This window comes from Schistocerca cancellata, chromosome 7 (genome assembly GCF_023864275.1).
Source record: "Schistocerca cancellata isolate TAMUIC-IGC-003103 chromosome 7, iqSchCanc2.1, whole genome shotgun sequence".
NCBI lineage: Eukaryota > Metazoa > Arthropoda > Insecta > Orthoptera > Acrididae > Schistocerca > Schistocerca cancellata.
The window spans coordinates 379,488,834-379,511,342 of NC_064632.1; the positions used below are offsets into that span (position 1 = coordinate 379,488,834).

Consider the following 22,509-nt stretch of genomic DNA (forward strand, 5'->3'; position numbering starts at 1 on the left):
GCGCGTAAAAACAGTAGAAAACAATCTCGAAAAGATCGTTCCCGCGAAAAAAAAAAAGAACAGCGGAGGACAGCCATGCAAGTTGAGATCACGTGACTTGAATTGACCAAATGTGCCGTGACGTGACCGACCATAGAAAAATCTATGATCTACGTGACGGACAGTGTGAATACACCTTTTGACGGTTCTGTGAGATACGTCCAGTGTCAATTGGCCTTTAACTGTGACATCTGGTTAATATTTATTTTATTTGTTCATACATCTGTAGATACATTTCTTTGTACTATGTCGTTATTATACTTAGATATACATAATAAATTCATAAAACATACATGTATACATTATTTGACACTGAATTACGTGTGGCTGCTACGAGCAGTCAACATTCAAACTGTATAGACAATAAATCATGGATCTGTAAACACCGTGAAGAGCAAAACAAGTGTTAAACTGCATGCGAAAACTTGCGATATCTCTACTGCCACACACATCGACCTATATAAACATACACCTCTGTGCCCACACAGCTGATACCAAAGATAGTAACACTAAGCTACTGCAGGTAGTATCGTTGCACAGGTTGTAGCAGAAATAACAGTAGGTAAAAAATAGAATGATTTCAACGTTCTGATTCAGATTGTTTTTCCATGTGTGATTTGTAAATTTGAAATATCAGAAATTGGTTTGCCATAGCAATGGGCGGAGATCATGGACATGGACACGGACATGGAAAACCATATGAAGTACCGGATTGGCGAATATACAAGGTAGAAGATTGTCCTCAGTTGTTAGCTGTGCAGAAGGCTCTGGCGCAGAAGGGACTTAAGGATCCATGGCTCAGGTAATTCTTACGGTATATTTTTTAAATGAAAATGTTCGATAAAAATATCCGAGTATAACATTTAAGTATTTGGTGTAGACAAACACACACTGCAGGCGACGAAAATATCGTTTTGTGAAGTGAGATGTACTTTTTTTTCTTGTAGTTGCTGGAGTCTTCCCTCTGAAGGCGATAAAAGCCTTTGTACGTTGAAATATTTACCCCGTTTTAATAATTGCACAGCTTGTTATTTTGGCTGTGATTGTACATGTAGGAAAAAAATTAATTGGCTACTGTATCAGTTACGAAACGACGCTATTACGTTATATGTTTGACTTGTTAATTCTCCACTGTTGCTCCATTCTCTATCTCTCTCTTTTTCCAGTTAAAATCCCTGCCCAGGTATTGTAATTTAGATTTCTCATGGTTTTCCCCCAAATTGCTTAAGGCAAATGCTGGAAAGGTTCCATTGAACAGGCATGGATTATTTCCACTTGATTCCTTTAGAGGTGGAGCAATCCACTGCTGATGACTTCATTACTGATGAGACATTAAACTGTAATCTTCATTTCTTCTTTCATGTTTTAAGTTTTTCCAGTGTTTTTTAATATTTTAGAAATTGAATACCATATTGTTTTCACATCTGTTTAGTGAAAATTTTCATCCTGAGAACTGTTGTGCTGTCAACTGTATAAAGCTTCAGAATTTTATTTCACTGTGTTGTCACGCACTTGAACATCTCATCCTAGCAATTTAAGACATAGGTCTGCCTCAGTATCCCAGTTTTTTTCAACACTCAACTTTGTATTGTGTGTGATCCAAATATGTAGTGAATTTTGCAGTTCCAGAAGCTCCAAGTTTTAACTTCATTGGTAAATGTTTTTGTTATTCACTACACTTTTTAATTTTGCTAAACTTTTCATCAGTTCTTCCTGTTTCATAGTGCACATATTTATGCATGTCAGCAAGTTACTGATGTGTACATCATTTTCGTATTTTTAATGATTTATTTCATATTTACTCAAGATTAACTCAATATTGCATGTTACTTACACATCTCATTCTAATTAGTCTACTGCGTAATCTGCGTGCAGTAGCTTATTCAGTATCTTTGCACCAAAGTACACAAATACCCTCTGAGCACAAGAAGGCAAAAGATACATTGAAATTATTTTTGGCTTGTATTCTGACTGTCCAAATCACATTTCATATGAAACTGATTTCTATGATCTGCAACATAAACCTTTAAAGAGTAAATTTACTGGAAAGTGAGTGGGAGAATTCAAAGATCCTTGGGGACCTGTGCGAGATGTTTAGTTTCTTACATTACCTGTGGATGATGATTGTGGAACTCACAGATGTGCAGTTTCTGTCATATTGGCCATTTACATAATTGATTTCAATTTTCATCTTAATCTACAACACATTTGAATGAGTGTAATATAGCTATATGCATATTGTCCATTAAGAAATTCATTTATGGAGTAGGTGTTGTCAACCAGAAGTGATTAAAGTTCATTTTTAAAAGTTTCATTATGTGGCATCAACTTTTATTTGTGGGGGAGGTTGTCTAATATTTCTGATTGCGATCTTTGCAAATTTCTGTGTGAGAGCATGGCTTGGCTATGGATAGTGAGGGCTAAATTTGTTCCTAATATTATATTACGAATGTTGTTTCTATAGAGATTCCTTCTGGGTTGTATGGCCGTGGTCCATGGAACTCTTCTATCCCTGACATTGTATCCAAAGCTGCGTTGGACATCTTCGGAGGTGCTCCTGGTTGTGCTAAGTCTTTCTGTCAGGGATAGAAGAGTTCCATGGACTACGGCTGTACAACCCGGAAGAATTCTCAGTAGCTGAAACATCCGGTCATGAAAGCCTTCATTGTATGGTTGTTACCATCATTTACAAATTGTGCCTGATTCTTTGTATCAAAGGACTGTGTATTGAATGGTTGTTGTTAGCGTGCTTAATTCTTTAAATAGTTGCCTGGACGTAATTTGAGGAAGGATACCAGGTACTATCTTCAGAGCATGTTTCTATGCCATGAATAATTTTTGCCTGTATGTGGAATTGACCCGGAAACTTGGGATACACTGACAGGTACTGAGTGCTTGCTTCATCCAATTGAATAATGATGCGGAATGTGATATCCTGTAAGCAAAAATAAAAAGAGAATACAACACTCACAATGTTTCCTGTATATCTATAATAGTTTTTAAAATGTGTGTTGTGGTCATGCTGATCTATTGTGTGGGTGAGACTGACGTTAGGTTGGAAGGTATGACACTTAAGTTAATGTGGAAATTATTCTGCATGGCATCAATGAATGGAAGTGGGGGAGTCAATTTTTGAATCATCAAATCACTGAAAACGATAATTGGACATGGAACAATTGTTACTGAACTAAAGTGTTTGAGAATATCATGTGATTAAAAGTTCTGATGGTTTGCAAACCCAAGAGTTTTGAACAGTCTGTTTTACATATTTTTCTTCCGTGTGCTATTGCTTTTGAATGTAATCATACAGCTGATAGGTTAGAAAATTTGAAAATGGAAATGGATAGGTTAAAGTTAGATATAGTGGGAATTAGTGAAGTTTGGTGGCAGGAGGAACAAGACTTCTGGTCAGGCGAATACAGTGTTACAAATACAAAATCAAATAGGAGTAATGCAGGAGTGTGTTCAATAATGAATAAAAAAAATAGGAACAAAGTTGACAGGTTGAATTCTGCAAAGAGCTTAACCTAATCATAGCTAACGCTTGGTTTAAGAACCATGAAAGAATGTTGTATACATGTAAGAGGCTTGGAGACATAGGTAGATTATATAATGGTAAGACAGAGATTCAGGAACCAGGTTTTAAATTGTAAGGCATTTCCAGGGGCAGATGTGGACTCTGATGACAATCTTTTAGTTATGAACTGTAGATTAAAACTGAAGAAACTGCAAAAAGGCTGGAATTCAAGGATATCAGACCTGGATAAACTGAAAGAACCAAAGTTTCAGAGAGCATTGGGGTATGATTGACAAGAACAGGGGAAAGAAATATAGTAGAAGAAGAATGGGTAGCTTTGAGAGATGAAATAGTGAAGGTAGCAGAGGATAAAGTAGGTTTATAAGGCAAGGACTGGTAGAAATCCGTGGGTAACAGAAGAGATACTGAATTTAATTGATGAAAGGAGAAGATATAAAAATGCAATAAATGAAGCAGGTGAAAAGGAGTACAAACGCCTCAAAAATGAGATCAACAGGAAGTGCAAAATGACTAAGGAGGGGTGGCTAGAGGACAGATGAAAGGATGTAGAGGCATATACCACTAGGGATATGATAGATACTGTCCACAGGAAAATTAGACACACCTTTGGAGAAAAGTGAACGACTTGTATGAATATCAAGATCTTAGATGGAAAATCAGCCCTAAGCAAAGAAGGGAAAACAGAAAAGTGGAAGGAGTATATAGAGGATCTGTACAAGGGAGATGTACTTGAGGGCAGCATTATGGAAATGGAAGAGGACGTAGATGAATATGAGACAAGAGATAAAATACTATGTGAGGAATTTGACAGAGCACTGAAACACTTAAGTCGAAACAAGGCCCCAAGTGTACATAACATTCTGTTAAAACTACTGACAGCTGTGGGAGAGCCAGCAAGGACAAAACTCTTTCATCTGGTGAGCAAGATGTATGAGGCAGGTGAAATACCTGCAGACTTCAAGAGGAATAGAGTAATTCCAATTCCAAAGAAAGCATGTGCTGATAGTTGTGAAAATTAACAAACTTGCAGTGTAATGAGTCATGAATGAATGCAAAATACTAACATAAATCCTTTACAAAAGAATTGAAAACCTGTTAGAAGCCAACCTCAGGGAAGATCAGTTTGGATTCCAGAGGAATGTAGGAACACGCGAGGCAACACTGTCCCTATGACTTGTCTTAGAAGATAAATTAGGGAAAGCATTTGTAGACTTAAAAGAGAAAGATTTTGACAATATTGACTAGAATACTCTCTTTCAAATTCTGGAGGTGGCAGGGGTAAAATACAAGGAGCAAAAGGCTTTTTAAGTATGTGCAGATACCAGATGGCAGCTATGAGAGTTGGGGGCATGGAAAGGAAGCAGTGGTTGAGAAGGGAGTTAGATAGGGTTGTAGCTTATCCCCGATGTTACTCAATCTGTGTATTGAGCAAGCAGTAAGGGAAACAAAAGAAAAATGTTGTGTAGGAATTAAAATCCATAGAGAAGAAATAAAAACTTTGAGGTTTACCAATGACGTTGTAATTTTGTCAGAGACAGCAAAGGAATTGGAAGAGAAGTTGAACACAATGGACAGTTTCTTGGAAGGAGGATATTAGACAAACATCAATAATAGCAAAATGAGGATAATGTAATGTAGTCAAATTAAATCAGGTGATGCTGAGGGAATTAGACCAGGAAATGACTCATTTAAAGTAGTAGATGAGCTTTGGTATTTGGGAAGCAAAATAACTGATTATGGTCGAAGTAGGAAGGATATAAAATGTAGACTGGCAATGGCAGGAAAAGCATTTCTGAAGAAGAGAAATTTGTTGACGTCAAGTATAGATTTAAGTGTCAGGAAGTCCATTCTGAAAGTATTTTATGGAGTGTAGCCATGTGTCGAAGTGAAGCAGGGACAATAAACAGTTTAGACAACAAGAGTATAGAAGCTTTTGAAATGTGGTGTTACAGAAGAATTCTGAAGATTAGATGGGTAGATCATGTAACTAATGAGGTGGTACTGAATTAAATTGGGGAGAATAGAAATCTGTTGTACAACCTGACTAAAAGAAGGATCAATTGGTAGAACACATTCTGAGGCATCAAGGGGTCACCAGTTAAGTAATGCAGGGAAATGGGGGGGGGGGGGGGTAAAAATCGTAGAGAGAGACTAGGAGATGAATACAGTTAGCAGATTCAGAAGGATGTATGTTGCAGTAGTTCCAGATGAACAGGCTTGCATGGGGTGGAGTAGCATGGAGAGCTGCATCAAACCCGTTTTTGGACTGAAGATAACAACAACAACAGCAACAGCATTGAAACTGCATATTTGCAGAATAAGCAAGTATGAATACAAAATCCACATAGTACAGCATGCTGGCCTCAGAAACTGTGGTGGAATGCCATTTCATTGCTATTGTGCATTAATGATCTCTCAGACAGTGATCTTTTCTTTCGTGTTTTGTTGTGCTTCAGTGCATGAAAGTGCGACACCGATATATAAAAATTCCACTTCCCCAGTGGTGGATTCCATGTAACAGAAAGCGAAGATGTGCTAAATAAATCAATTAACCCGTCTTTGATTCAACAAAATAGATTCATTTAGTGGCAAAATGTACTGAACGGAGCTTCTTCATTAGTTAATCGATGTGTGTTCATTTTTTTACCAAACTGGACCCAATGGAATTTTGTACACAGTTTTTCATTTAGTGTATGACTATTAATGTGTATTTCTGTTTCTAGCAGGTCAGTTTTGCTTTTATGAAATCACAAAATATTTGCTCTTATCAGGTGAAGACTTACCTGTTCACTATGAACCAGTTGTAGGCCTGTACAGCTGTCTACTGAGCTGTGTTGGTAAGGTTGAATATCGACCTTTGATAAGTACATTTTTGTCATCAAAAAACTTTAGCCATAGAACCAACCTGCATTGGCCTTGTCAATAGGAATGTAGTTCAAGCAGCTCAACTGGTTCGCACTGGGGCAACATCCAACATATGTCCCTGTATCGCCCATTGCGATATAGAATGCTGATCATCCCTTGTAACTTGTCTTAAGATACATGACCAGGGAAATTTCATGTCATCTGATGTGCCTAGAAAGCATTTGTTTTATGTAGATGAAGCAAAGCTACACCCATCTCTGTAGTTACTTTCTGGATAAAACTTTTGCATAAAAAATTAAATACCACTGTCTTGGGATTTGCGTGCATTCCCCACCATGCAGTACTTCTCATTCAGTTTTGAGGAAACTATTCAGTAAATAATAATTTATTTTTCCAAACCTTATTGTCTGACATCACGGCTTCGTAATGAACTGGTTTTCTTCTTGTTATTACCAATAGTTACTGTCATTTCTGAGATAAGTAAATCACCAGGCATATTTTGGAAAGCTTGCAGTGAAGTACGTAGTCATGGGGCAGTTTGTTTGATGGGTTTTAGGTCATGGCTGCATATGAACTATAGCTAATATATCAAAATTGTTTTCCATTCATTGGAAAGTATGAGAAAGAGCTATATGTTGGAGATTTTCTGCAATGAGGTTGGTAGCTAGATGCCAAATACAATGTTATTAGCACCAGCGTAGTGTCTCCTGTTTCCCCTTCTCATATGCTGTGATAGAAGCTGAAGTGGGATATGAAAAACTTACCGAAATGAAGAAACTCGGAGTCATCAGCTGATGATTCTGACTAGATATTTTTGTCAATCTATGCTCCCTGATATTAGGAAATTTTGTGCAGTGCATAAGAGAACTGAAAAGTAAATTCACGTTACTTCTGGATGAGCAGCTGGACGAAGCCGATGAGGACATGTTGGGATTTTTCTTGTTGTGGGCTTCTTCCAATTCTTCAGATACACTGTCTATGCACAGTTCACCACCCACTGCTACTCCATTAGTGGTGACAATATCACTTCAAATACGATGGCATTTCTTCTGAATACTCTCCAAGCTGAATCATGCACTACTTTGTGAAATTAAACAGTTGTAAAAGTACTATCTTAGGTTTATTAAGTTGTAACCATTATTTATGCATGTATCACATAAATAAAGTTCCATACTAAGTGGTCTTTCAAAAAGTAAACTTTTCATGGTTACATTTTTAATTTCATTCACACACTTTCACGAACTTACCTTACTGTAATGTGTAGCTACCCAGCAGGAGAAATAGCAAGTAGAAAATATGTACCATGCTTTGTCAGAGGAGCTGATACCAGTTGCTACAAAAAACAGAAACTGTCTAGGCTCTGTAGAATTCAGAATTCTGTAGAATGGAATTTTTCATATTGAGAGGCCTTAAGAGAAACCACACCCATACTATATTTGATATGTGTAGCATTGTATTGGTGCACACAGTACTATATCTTCTCTTCAGAAGAGCTCAAGGTTGCAACTAACCCGACCCCCAAAAACATTCTAAAACCATCAATGAAACTATTAGAAACTCTTCCACAGAAATTCACAGCACCAGTAACTCCATAAGTCATCACCTGTACTTACCTGTACAACCAGTTCCTCTAATCTGTACCAACCCCCCCCCCCCCCCCTCCCCAGACTGCTCACAACTCTTTTATGAGTACATGCTTGGCTACTACATGGCTCGAGTCTTTGCAGCTCTACTTCTCTTTCTGTGCTGCAAGCCTGTACTTCCATTATCCTTGTCCCCCTCTGCCTTTCCATTGGATAGTCTTTCTGGTGTAGAACTTAATTGAACGTGGTGCATGATTCAGTACACTGGTTTTTCCATTTGCCTTTTGGTGCTCTCTACACCGTTTTATTAATAAACAGATAGTCCCTGTTGGGTTTGACCTGCCACCACTTTTCCAAATTTTCCAGAAGTGTGGATTGTGCGGCAAAGGTCACCAAATGTAGTGTATGTTCCACCTCTGTGTCGTTGCACCCCCACACCCTTCCTTTCCAATAAGGTACTATGTCCAAAACCCAGCATGGTAACCATCTTGCAGTGGAGGGGGGGGGGAGAGGTCTTCAAGAACTTGCATAGTAGTAGCTCCTAACCTCGCAAGAATTGCACTGTTGGGGGTCTGAGATACCTCCCCATTCATGCCAAGGAGTGTGTGTCTGTTGTGACTGGGACACAGGGACTCTTGAGCAACAGGTCACTGGTCAGGCAGGTGTTGCTGAGGCTGGGTGGCACCCAGGGGGAGAGACCCCATTTGGAGTGGGTGGTACCATGGTGGATAACTTGCATGTGAGAGTGATATGACCCCAAAATGTTTCCCTCTATGGCTATGCCATGGGAGGAACGTTGGGTTAAGTGATTAGCAGAGAAATATTCCCCCCCCCCCCCCTCCCCCAATAGCTGGTTTGTACAACAAACACAGATGGGGATTATTTTTTCGTCACAAAGGCTTTATTCCTTGTAGAGATTATAGAGGACAAGTTGGGACAGTTGCTGTCATCTCCAAAGTGAAGAGTGGATCAATTGTGATTAAAACAACATCCCTGCCTAGTTATGGGCGTTACTTGCTTGTGACAAGCTGGGTAACATTCTGGTGAATATCACTCCTCATAATAGTCTAAACATGGTTCAAGGCATCAGTCTTCGTCATGCCCTCCTCTTGCAGTCTGGTGATGAGCTACACACCAACTATGAGTGATGGGATGAACACTTTGTCCATCATGTCCATAGGTGGCCAAAGGACAATAAGGTTGCTACCGGGTCCTTCATATTTGTCTTTCAGGGTAATTCATTGTCTATGCATTGTGATGCTAGCACAATCTGTAGGGATTGCAGATGAACGTTCCTTGTGCTCCTCGCCCTTTCTGCATCGGCTGTTGAGAGCACTTCCCCCAGCTCATGAGACTGCACTGTCCTTCAGAGATAAAAAAATACAAGAATATAGGACTCCAGACAGACTGACATACCAGGAGAACAAGAAAAAGTATGAGCATCTACATCATGCACGCATGACATTGTTGTGCACCACAGCTATGATGATGTTGCTGTCTCTGCTGACGGTACTCTCTTCATTATTAATACTACGAGATCTCAGAGCCACTCAATTGTGCTTGCCCCTTGATGGTTGGGGGCTCTCCTCCTGCTGCTTCCCTAATACCCACTTTGGGAGCAATGCCTCTCCACCCACTGTGGATGCAGATTTCCATCCCTTAACTGGAGAAACATCACCCTCATCTGGCTTCTCATGTCAGGAAGAGGTCCCTCGGGATACTCCCCTCCAAGGTTTCTGCTGGCCTGTAACCAAATATCAGCTAGTGGCTGAAGGAGTCACAGGATGCTGGTCGTAGTGCTTGCCACCAAAACCCATATGTTCTGCTTCTGTGGCTGTGGCAACAATCCCAGTGGCCTCTGACATTCCCGATCACACCACACAACATGTCTTAGAACTTGTCTCATGATACCATACCTTCCTAACCAGTGGTAGCAAGTGACAACCAGTGGTAGCAAGTGACCCTGGGACATAACCTGACCTCGTGGTCCGTCCACACCTTCATGACAGCATGATTCTCCAGTAGAATTGTATTGTTTTTTTCCACCACTTGGCCGAGCTACATCATCTCTTAAGCCCTTCTCCTACTTTCTGCATTGCTGTTCAGGAAACTTGGTTTCCAGCAACATGAACCCGTATCCTTTGTGGCTACTGGGGATATTTTAAGAATGATGAACTCTGTATCTAGCGAACTTGAGCCTCTTGATACAACTTTGGAAGCTGTGGCTGTTTGGGTAAGGGCATCTCAGTATTTACCATCTGTAATGTTTATCTCCCTCCCAATGGTGGAGTGTCTCAGAACGTACCGCCTGCATTGGTTTCTCAGCTCCCCCCACGTTACCAAAAACATACTAGCAGTTCTTGACCTCTGTTTCTTGAATATTTATGCCTCCACATACTTCAGTGTGGCACATGGAACTTACTCCGCCATTAATCTTTCTGTTTGCAGCCCTGGTCTTCCCATCCATCCTCTGGAAGGACTGCAGTGACCTGTGTCGTAGTGACCACTGCCCAGTCTTCCTGTCCCTCTCTGTGTCACTCCCCTAGGCACCCACCTACATTAGCTCTTCTCAGTGCCAACTGGTATGCTTTCACCTCCACTGTCCTTCTGCTCTCCCAGGTAAATAGAGGCATTGACAAAGCTGTCCAGAATGTAGTAACAATGGCCATTTTGTCAGCAGGAGACATAGCAATCCCCTATTCTTCAGGATCCCTCCATAGGAAGGTAGTACCTTGGTGGACCACGAAAATTGAGGCCATTAGAGATCGTAAGCAGGCTCTCAATGCCGTTAATGGCATCCATCAGCCAAGTACCTCATTGCATTTAAACTGCTCTGTGTCTGGGTCCACCATTTAAACGACGGAAGCAATAATGCTGGGAATGGTACATTTCAACCATTAGACCATGTACTCTTCCATCAAGGTTTTTGTGAAGATCAGGTGTTCCTATGAATACCAGACCTTTGCAGGTGTAATTGGTATTTCCCCGAACAGTGCTGTTTTCACTGACCCAGACACTGTAGCTGAACATTTTGCTCTGCATTATGCTCAAGCCTCGTATGTTTGAGAACTATCAACCTGCCTGTGATAGCCTTAAAGCGTGGATTGCACTTATCTTTCACTATATGCCATCTGTGGCCCTGTAATACCCACTGCTGATAATTTGGTTTGCCTGGAGTTTGCCATCTGACAGCTTTTGACTGGCGTCATCACCTTATTGCTGTCTTCTTTGACATACGAAAGTTTTATGACATCACATGGTGACACCACATCCTTGCCACCTTACATGAGTGGGGTGTGTGGGATCAAATTCCAGGTTTTGTCCAGAACTTCTTGTTACACCAAACTTTCCATATTAGAGATAGTGCTTCACACAGTAACACCCCCTCAGTATCCAAGAGAGTGGAGTCCAGCAGCACTGTGTATTAAGTGTACCTCTGTTTTTAGTTAAACGGTCTAGCAGCAGCTGTGTGGTCTTTAGTATCAACCTTCTTGTACGCCAACAATTTTTGCTTTTACTATTTCTGGTCTGAAGCTGCCAAGTAATCACAACTAATCCAACTATTCTCTCTCATCCTTGAATATTGCTGTCCTGAAATAGAATGTACTTGGCAGACCTGCAGCTGCTGCTACAGTCGCTATACCCAGCTGTCGTATCCCTGCAAGAAGTGAAAATATGGCCTCAAGACTGCTTTTACCTTTCACCTTAGTATATTACAATCTTCACTCTATCTCCTGGGAGTGTAATGATAGCCGGATTATTCTGGTTGCTCAGTGTTGCTGTTTGTAATTCCCTTCCTGAAATTGCATTTTCTGTTGGAAACATCTATGTACTCTCTTTCCGCTCAGCAACAGTAGTGCCCACCATCCCAATTGGGAGTCCCCAGAGGCTGCACGAAGCAGCATGCTGTTGGCAGATATTCTGGACCAGCCAAACATTGTTTCCCATAACACATGTGAACTTCTAGTCTAGAGTAATCTATTGTCTCAACTGACCATCTTCCATGTGTAATTTGCTTGCTGAACCATATACGATCTGTTTGTACCATGGCTTGGCTGCTTTTTCAAGTTGAGTGGAAACTCTGCTTTTTATTTGTGATCTTTGACAAAAAATTCCACCAGGTTGAGTACCTTTCAAATATCATCTCTGCTGCTGCACATTCCATACCCTGAATGTCTTCCGTCCCCCCGACAGACCACATCCCCTTGGTGGACAGAAGACTGCTGATGTGGGATTCGTGTGCAAAGATGTGCTCTTAGTGTCTTTAAACACTACCTCAGGATGGAGAACTGTGTCTGGTATAAACAGATGCATGCAAAGAGTCTTTGGATCAACAGATAGCAAAAAGAGCCTCTTGGATACACCTTGTTAATTTTCTAAACAAAATCCCTTTTGTGATTTGGGATAAATTTCATAGTGTTTATGGCAACAAGTTTCTTCTAATACATAGCATGGCCATTGCAAACAACATTAGAATGGACCTTGTTGATACCTCCAACAGCTTGGCCGAGCTTTTCAGGTACTTCGAGTTCCGCCCATTACAAACCTGCTTTCCTGCCTCAGAAGTGAGTGGTGGACTCTTTCATTTCTTATAATCACAAATGCTACAGTTTTTTACTGTGAAGGAGCTAGAGAATGTCTCTCCATCATGATATTCCTCTGATCTGAAGCTAAATGACATTAACAATCAAATGTTGTGGCACCTATCTCCTGATGACAAGTGTCTTTTCCTCCATTTGTACCTGGAAGGAAGCCATCATACCACCTGTGCGTAAGCCTAACAAAGAGACATGATCTTTCCCAGCTACCACCCACTTCTCTCACCAGTAGTGTCTGCAATGTGATGAAATGAATGATTAGTATGAGGCTAGTATGGTGGCTCATCACAAAAATTGCTAATAAACATCCAATGTTGAGGCATCACTGTGCAGTTGTCCATCTGATTACACTGTAAACCCAAATCGTGAACAGTTTTCAATGTAAGTGCTAGAAAGTAGTAGCTGTAGTTTTTTGATTTGGAAAAGGCATAGGAGACTTGCTGGAGGACAGGTGTCATTCCTATGTTACACAGATGAAGCTTTGGAGGCAATACGTCCCACTTCATTAGTGAATTTTGAAGACTGGGATTTTCATGTATGCATGGGTCTGGCTTTATCAGACCTTTTATCCAAGGGAATGGGGTACCTCAGAGTTCAGTATTGGGCATAACTTTATTTGGTGCAGTAATCGACTCTGTTATTGACTGTGTCCCACCAGCCCCCCCCCCCCCCCCCCCTCTCTCTCTCTCTCTCTCTCTCTCTCTCTCTCTCTCTCTCTCTCTCTCTCTCATGAATTTCTGACACCAAAAGGAATTTCTCCCTCTGTCCCTACATCATCAGTCCCACTGCTCTTCCGGTCATCAAAACCACTTGGGATTAACACTAGATAGAGACCTAAATTGATTGCCCCATGCATCCTACTTGTCAGCTGGATATGTCCTTCCCTGAATGCCTTGCATGTTCTAAGTCCCACGTCATGGAGAGTGGTCCAGATGGTCCTTCTTAATTTGTATTAGTCCTTTGTCTGATCGAAGCTGGACTACAGAAGCATTACATATTTGTCTGCACAATTGTCCTTTTTTAGACCACCTTAATGCAATTCACCATCACAGAAACAGTTTGGCCACTGGTACATTCTCCACCAGTCCAGTTATGAGCCCCAATGTGGAATTGGCTGAATTACTGCTGTCATTCCAGCATAATGTCCTGCTCTGCAAATACGCTTGCTGATTGTCCTCGGTGTCCAGCAACCCTTCTAATGCTTACTTTTTTTCATTATTACCTTGACAGCCAATATGAGGCGTACTCTGCTTCCATTTTGCTGCCAGAGTTCACTTTAATATCCTACTTTGAAAGCTTCATTTCACATCCTTACCTCTGTGCAGAGGTCCATGCTTATCTTTGACTTACTTTGCTTCCAAAGGAGGCAGCTCTGGCTGGACATTTCTGGAACTTCAAATGCAGTTTGGGGACAGCACCTTAATTTACAGTGATGGTTCTAAGGATGACCATGGCACAGAGTACACCTTTGTTGTTGGTGAAGAAATCTTCTGGTATTATTGTTAGACCAGTGACCAATTTTTACTGCAAAGCTGTTTGCCATTTATCAGACCATCTTGTACATTCATAGAGATGAAATTTCTGAATGTACACATACTGTCCTATAGTACAGCAGATCCAGAAGGGCCTTCACTTGCTCACTGATGCTAATATTAATGTATAATTCATATAGGACTATAAAATATGTCGGGGGATGAGGCGGCACCTGCTGCTGCTGCTACTACGAAACATTCTATCATTTTGGCACAGTCATCTTAATCAGATTAAACCCCTCTCCCTACAGTTCAAGCAACTTCTTCTCGTCCATCTTGTTGTAAGGAGAAATTTTAACTAGGCTGTGTATTGGGCAATGCCTACCTGCAGTCATCTGCTCAGCAGTGACATTGTTCTAGTTTGCTCTCACTGTAATGAACCACTGGAGTGTGCCAATGTCAGTTTTTGGTACACCTTACACTATAATGTGCATTTATCATCACAGCCATCCAAGGTTCTGTAGAACACATTCTATGCTCAACAACATGGGAAAGCAGAATTAATTGTAGCCCTTGGACACTAGTTGTCTAGAAATTCTTCCCAAATGACCTCTTTAAAAAAAGACTAATTGAAACTGTTGATTTTAACTTCTATTGTTTTTTCATTGCCCTTTTCCTGGTTCACTGTCACTATTCATTGTCATTTCATCCACCTACTAATGCCATTTACATTCCTACTGGCATAAAGAACCACAGAGCACTTTCCACAATCAGCCATTTAAAGGCACTATCTGGACACTTATGACCTCAACTTTGAGTGCATAGTGCTGTGATCTCTGGGCGAGATGAATTTCACAACCAGTTTTGAAGAAAAATGTGATACTATATGGTATTCTTTTTCAATAAAAATGACTGACATATATGGAGGCCCAGGGACATTTAACATTCTACAGAATTTTTGGCTCTAACTAGATGCTGATACCTTTGTATTATAAAACTGTGAATTATGTACTTTTGAAATAAAACAAGCTTCAGAACTACTGCTACAACTAAACATTACTATTGTTTACAGGAACGAAGTGTGGCGATTCCTTCCACAAAATTACGGCACAGAAGGACAGAGGCTCAGAACACTTTTATTCAGGGGATTTAAATACGGTTTTGCAGCTTTCTTAGTAACAATTGCAGTTGAGAAAGCTTGGGAGAAGATGCATCCTGGAAGTGGACATGGGCATGGCCATGATCATCATTAAGAAGTATTTTGTGAAGTCTGCAGATACATGATGAACATTAGTGTACATAAGTAGCTTTGTTGCATTGTAGTACTGTGATGATTGTTGTCAGAGGCTTTGACACTGTTTTAAAAACCGTACTACTGTGTTTCAAACAGGATCTCAGTTGTTTCATACTAATTTTGTATGTGTAACAAGCAAAGCATTGGCTGAGATCTACCATCGTGTGGTAGTGTTGGTACAATAATAGTTACAAGTGACTAAAAGATACACTTGAAAACAAAATAAATACTGTCTTGTAATTGTGGTAACATTGCTTTTTACAAATAATAACAAAAATCATGAGTTTTTATAAAATTTCTCAGACAAGATGAATATCTGTCATTGTCTGCCCCAAAGTGGCTTGATCTTTCTGGAAGAAAATTGTGAGTAACTACAGCATAAACAGTCGTTGTTCCAATGTTTCTTTTTGTAGGTTTTTTTTTCCTTCTTTAAGTGAGGTAGTTGCCACAGTATTATTGTCATTGCTCTTGTTGGTCAACTAATTAGTGGCCATTTTGATCACCAAATATTTTTCTGATTCTTTCATTGTGTGGATTGGTTTCACCAAGTGCCTGAGGAAACTTTTTGCTGATGTCCCGCCACAGATTTTCAGCAATCAATGGTTGAGCAATCTGTAAAAACAAATGTTTATGGTGATGCATATTGTCACTTTCTTTTGAAGAAAGGAAGCAAGGTAAAAATTATAGTTCATGCAAAAATCGTGTAAGCACACTACACTTGCCGAAGATATTGGGAAGTCACTCAGATGAACACAAGGTACAAGTAGGAGATATAAAGTTCCAGGATACATTTAATGAACATTGTATTCAAACAGTTTCTTTGGGGATCACCCTTGTTGTTAATAAATGCTCAATGAACATTAGCAACAGACAGACAATGTCTACCACAGATGTACTTACATTCAATACAGAAGGTACTTTGTATGAAAAGAGTTTGTAGAAACAAAGTACTTACCAGACATCAGTATTTCTTAAAAGTTATAACTCATGTCAAAAGATTTCTTGGACACTAGAAACTACTGCAATTTCAGTTCAATATTTCATTTACCCCATTTTGAGGTCAAAATTTACTGATAAAATTAGTATCACCTCTCCAGCAATGATGGATACTGAGCTATGACCATGGGTTTGAATTACTTTTCATTTAATATCTACCTTCATGTTCATAATAGCATTCTACTTACCTTCTGTTGGAAGATACACCAGTACTCCTTGCACTGTAAGTAAACTTGTGCTACAGTGGATGGTATTACAAAGAGTTTCTGTAATATGATGATCAATGGCGGTTGCACGCAGGTGATGATGCAACACAATGAGCCTTGGCAGCAGATCAGGAGATAAGACCGTGTCAGTCAAGATGTGGATGGTACGGAGGAAAGTTCAGTGTGTTCTGTAGCTTGCTAAATTAGAATCCATAACCAACTTTAAACATAAATATTGTTGTGTGTACCATGAAGAGCCACCACATAGAAGTAATGTTAATTGTTGAGATAAGCAATTTGTTCGACAAAACACATTCTGATGGGGTAAGTGCCAAGTCTGTAGAAGCTATACGGGATAGCTAGCTAAGGATCCCCAAAAACCCTGCGTGCATGTGTCCAAGTGATATATGCAAATGATTAGAGTTTGTTACAGATATGCTTCATGAGATCAACTAAAATATTTATGAAGAAGATTTTGCTCATCACTGTCAAAAGATGAGCTTGATGTAACACTCCTAAGGTGAACCTGTGATGTGCCATGATACACTTATAATCCCACTTTTTGCGGGGCAGTCTGTGATGTCAAACTATCCCCTTGACATGTTGCAATTCTATGCACTGCCATAATTTGCAAAAGGTGTCACCCTTCAACAAGCCAGCACTCCTCCACACTATGGGAACAATGTTCACAGATATCTGGATACAAAATTTCCCCAGCAGTGGACAGAAATGAGTGATTTTAAGTCATGGACAGTAAGATTCCCAGACCTAACACCACTACACTTAAACTGTTGGAGTTATTTGAAGTAACAAGTTTTTACACTAGATACCGTTACATTTGTGTGGGACAAACTACAATATCATTTAGTGGTGTGTAGGGAGAAAAATGGAAGACACACTGAACTGCATTGAACAGGTATGCACACTTGGAGAGTTTCCCTTTCATTTCCATCTTGTTTCACGTACTTTCATTGCTTTTCTGTGACCATTTAAAACTACACCATTACTGTTTGGGCACACTATATATCTGCAGTGGAGAGTAGTGCTACTGACAGAAAAGAGCATAGTTTTACAAACTGTGAAGTAAAATTTGCATCAGTTTGTGTTCTGTCAATGGGTTTTTGTTAAAGTGTTAACTCATGATTTAAATGTTATTATTATTGTGCAGGGAAAAATTCACTTTACTTTGTGGCCAGTTTTGTGTTACCTTTTGACAGCTTATTTTTCAGTATTACATTAAAAATGAAAACATGTTAACTCATATTTACTAAATGTCATACATCACATTTATATTATTGGAAAGAATAAGAAACTTCCAAATACCATATTTACTCGAATTTAAGCCGCATTTTTTTTTTTTTTTTTTGTAATCAAAAAAACTGCCTGCGGCTTAGAATAGAGTGCAAAGTAAGCAGTTCTGAAAAATGTTGATAGATGCCACCACAACTAACTTCTGCCGTCGAAAAAATGTAGCGCTACACAGGCTTGCTTTGCAGGCACAAAGATAAATACTGACGCCAAAACCTCTGCGTCAGTAAATGAATTAAAAAAAAGGTGGAAGACGAGCTTTTTTTCCTCCGCCCCGAGTTTCGACCACTGCATTTTCCTACATTATCCAACGAAGTAAATACAAATTCCGTATTGTTCATCTTCTAATGTAGCAGCATTTCAATGTGCTACGAAAATCCGACTGGCAAGACTGTTTGGGATGTTTGCCAATATGGCCAACTCTACTTTCTGAATTTTTTCCTACCTATGAGAAGACATGGTTGCTAATAGGAACTTTTATGAATTGTGAATCACGTGCAGTATTCTCTTCACCATAAGAATAATACGAATATAAACATTTTGCCATGTATTATTTCATGTTTGCTGCTATCTCATTTAAATCCTGTCTGCATAATAAACTATGAAACTAGAGTGAGACAACAGCAAACGCGGAAGAATATACATACCATGTCATGTTTATATTCATATTATTCTTATGCCTAGTGGTGATACAGTCATAAATGAAACGGCAATTGAATAGATTTTTAAATCTAGGATGACTCTAATTTCTGTGCAGAATGTAATGTACTAAAAAGGCGTCTGCAAAATCTTCTATCATACGCAGTCTATTTTTGGTTCTTGTTGATCATAATCAAAGAAAGCAGCAGTGTAAGTAACAACAAATAGTCTCATGCCACTGTTTTGCTAATGAGACGATTCCTCCCTCCCCCCCCCCCCTTTTTTTAAATTGTAAGCGGCGGTAGCGTGCATGAAAGAAAGCCATGCCGCAAGCGGCGACAGGCTGTAAACACTCATTATCAGAATGAGACAAACAATGCATGACACAGTACAGTAATTAATTTTCAGCTTAGAGTGACGTAAACACCCTATAACAAAGAGAACAGCACTTATCAGATCAAAGAAAAATAAGCAATCAATTCAAACCAGACGAAGCACGTGAAACAGGAAGGGTACCCGTATAAAAACGGACGGAGCGCCTGACGCATAGCAATGTCTACCTGGTAAAGCTTAACTGCTAATCTTACGACTCGAACCAAACTACTATAGCTGTATCGTCATTCATTCAACCTGAATTGCCTCATATTACAATGGACCAACTTTGTTTTGATTTGGAGGTGCGGCCTAAAACTTCTCTCCCCCCTTGAATTTCGAGTCTCATTTTTCAGGTGCGGCTTAGATTCGAGTAAATGCAGTAAATCTAATCAATAAAAGAAAAAAAAAATAGCTCTTCTACCTATGATAGTGAGTTTCTTAGAAGGAAGCTCACATCCAAGAGATTATATAGCCATTTGGTCTACATATTGGAACTAGCTGAGAAACCCAGCATTGCCTAGGTATTTACTCCAGTCTCCTGTTAGTCCATCTCCTGCTTTGGCCCCCTTCTCTTTTTCACCGCCTCCTCCCCCATCTCTCTGCCTATTACCTCTCTCTTTATCCACCTCTGTACCCCCCCTTCCTCTCCCTCACCCCTCTTTCTTTATCCACCTCTCCCCATCTCCTGCCTGTCCACATCATCACTCACCCCAATAGGAGGCTGGTAATTCGTGTCCAAAAGTATTTATTCCCAGATCATAACTGGCATGTGTGCTAAAATTTGACTATCATTTCAGTACCTTTGCTCACACATGCAGCACATGCCAAATGTATTTCGCACATGTTTGAACACAAGTTTCATAAGTATGTCGTGTAAATTTTGCCCTGCAGTTAAAGTTCACATATGATGTGTCAAAATATAATAGAGGTTGACGTCTATTCACAAAATCTTTATTATTGAAATATACAGTTTAGGATTGTACTTAAATGTAATCCAGCATGCGTATGGCCCCCATTTAAACGACGAACAAAATTTTACATTACGGCTCAGTATGTAGACACTGGGATGGCTGCCACTTTGCTATGGATATTTTCTTTCAAATGCTACAGAAAAGTCTGATTATTGACACACACTTTAGATTTGACATAACCCCATAAGAAAAAAAAAATGCAAGGGGGTAGATTTGTCACCTCTATTGCAGATCAATTTGCAGGGAAAATTTCACTAACTTGGAGCATAAACTTTTGGATGTGTTTGCTATGGCTCCGTCTTGCTGAACCATCAGGGTGTATACAGTCCGGGAGATCCGGTAAAAACCCGGGAATTTTTTCATCTGGGAAAAACCCGGGATTTTTTAGAATTCCGAGATTTTTCATTGTTTTAGATTTCAGTTAAATTTTTGTAGGTTTGACGTGTAAGATCTGATATGCTGACAAAGAACTTTAGCCCACTACTCCTGAATAATACTGCAGCAATGAACCATAAATCAGAGAATAACACCAAAATAAAAGTTTAGTTGCATAGAAAATGGGTAATTTACACAATGCACAGACCAGTTTGCTGACACCAAAAAGTGTCAAAGGCTTTAGGTCAAAGATTATGCAGTACGTCCGTAACAACTAATGTGCATTCGATGTGCGAGACGTCACAATTGTTTACAGTTCTGACAGGTCACTGGAAAAAATTGCGAATAGTGGCTTGAGAAGTGTTACTTTCAAAGTAAATTTCCACGCAAGATGATTTATGTTACGTGTGAGACTGTGCAGTGAATTTCTTAAATCACAGGGCGTCATAGCTCTCATTCAAAACGGAACACTTTGAGTATCAGCCATTTGAAAAATTTCGGGCCCAGAAGATAAGCCACTTATGCCACTATTTAAAATTTTACCGGCACATTTGTATATGATATGACCTAACATGTAACACATGCTAAACAAAAGACCGAGCTTCAAGTTAGTTTTCATATTTAATGTTGTTCTTTCATAGATAAAAAATTTTACAATCAATGGCAAAAAGTATAATTGACCTTCAAAAAAAGTGCATAATGTGTTACTGAGCAATGTCACAAGTCTCTTTATGCCAGAACATTTCGACTTTTCTATAGTATAGAAAAGACTAAGTGTTCTGGCATGAAGAGCAATACCAGTTCGCTTCTTTGCCGGTGAAATGTCTCTTTGTCTCCGAACAGCTCCAACTAATCCTATAAATGGACAACAGAAGGCAGCATCAGTCAAGCAGCGACAGGTAGCGGGACATCCGTACCTTGCTCTCGTAAGAAATTAGTCCAGTTTTGGAGCAAAAACCTGTGTCAAGCACAGCTACTACTCTAAAATTTGCTTCCAGTAAGGACAAGTATGTCTTTTACTTCTTCTATTCCTCAATTTTTCTGATTTTATTATTTTTATTTAAATAAAAAAGCTTGCGATTTAATCGTTGTTAAAGACCTTTTATTATTCTAAAACGAAAGAAAGTAATTAGATATTTTTTCTGTAAAATATTGTGCATTTTTACAGTCTTTTCTTTTCGGATTTTCGTGTTCCTAAATTTTACATCTGGTCTTTATTTTCATACTTAATTTCTTAAATTAGATTTATTTTTCAAATATTTTTGAGTCACGATAGTTATTGTATGAAATGTATATTTAAACATATTGGGAGTCAGCAGTTTAAAATAAATAACGCTATCATATTCATTTGTTTTAAAAACATTTTATTAAAGAAACATTTTAATTATTATTAGACAATACAAAAAATAATTTAGAAGAAAGTACCAGGTTTAACAATAAATACTGTAATTTAGGAATTGACTTTGGAGATGTGTGCGAGAGCATCGATTCATTCTGTAATAGATTCTCGCTCTATCTGAGCGTTTTGAATGGTCCCCTCAAGTTTTGCCTTATTCTCTTTAAGCTGTTTTATTTCTGCATCAACAATCTTCCTTTTAGTCAGATGATCCATTTTTCTGGATGACCCGTCATTTCGATTTTTGTGGTCTTCAGCATATCGATCTCGTGAGTTTCTTACAGAGTGTATAAGGAACTTTGTTATAAGCACTCCATGGACTCTGCCATGTGTCTTGACGTCGTACACCAGTCTTCTGCTCACTACAGATTGTTCCCTCCTATTCTCGAAGAGGTACTCTTTGTTCTCCGAGAATCCTCGCTCCGCAGCTGCTTGACTGTGCAACAAAGTGAGCGCGATTTCCATTGCCTTCTGCAGCTCGTGGCACATTGCATACTGGTTCTTGAGACATTTCATCCAGAACTTATCCAGCCGGTGCTCGTTTTTGTTGAATGTTTTGAATTTTGCTTTGCAGTTCTTCTTTACAACACAAGCGTATTGCACTTCTGCTTTATCGGCACATCCATCATCTATCTAATTGCTCTTCACCAAAATCTGTAGAAAGGAATGAAATCGTATGGCACGCTATTGTGGGATCAAAGCAGCTTACAGCTTTTGTCAACCTAAGGTGTAGGGGAGATTTCTCCATCAACTTTGACACGAGCTTGATCATTCCTCTTCTGCATTCGTTCCAGAACTTAGTGATTTTAGAGCCTGTGAGAGACCTGCACTTCCTGAACTCATTCTTGACGGTG

The 22,509-nt window shown here is 39.4% G+C and overlaps 2 protein-coding genes across 2 annotated transcripts in view; one reads left to right on the forward strand and one right to left on the reverse strand.

The window, feature by feature from the left end:
• Window positions 1-676: 676 nt before the first annotated feature.
• On the forward strand, window positions 677-15,638 carry LOC126092947 (NADH dehydrogenase [ubiquinone] 1 beta subcomplex subunit 3). The gene is made up of 2 exons (XM_049908678.1): window positions 677-841; window positions 15,168-15,638. Exons 1-2 carry the CDS (start codon window positions 696-698, stop codon window positions 15,346-15,348), a joined length of 327 nt encoding a protein of 108 aa, XP_049764635.1. The 5' UTR covers window positions 677-695; the 3' UTR covers window positions 15,349-15,638.
• Window positions 15,639-15,756: 118 nt separating this feature from the next.
• The window catches only part of LOC126092946 (acyloxyacyl hydrolase-like), a 77,761-nt gene continuing 71,008 nt past the window's right edge, over window positions 15,757-22,509 (reverse strand). Inside the window, exon 11 of the mRNA XM_049908677.1 lies at window positions 15,757-16,001. Coding sequence (XP_049764634.1) covers window positions 15,873-16,001 — 129 coding nt within the window. The 3' untranslated portion in view covers window positions 15,757-15,872. The remainder of the gene's footprint in view (window positions 16,002-22,509) is intronic.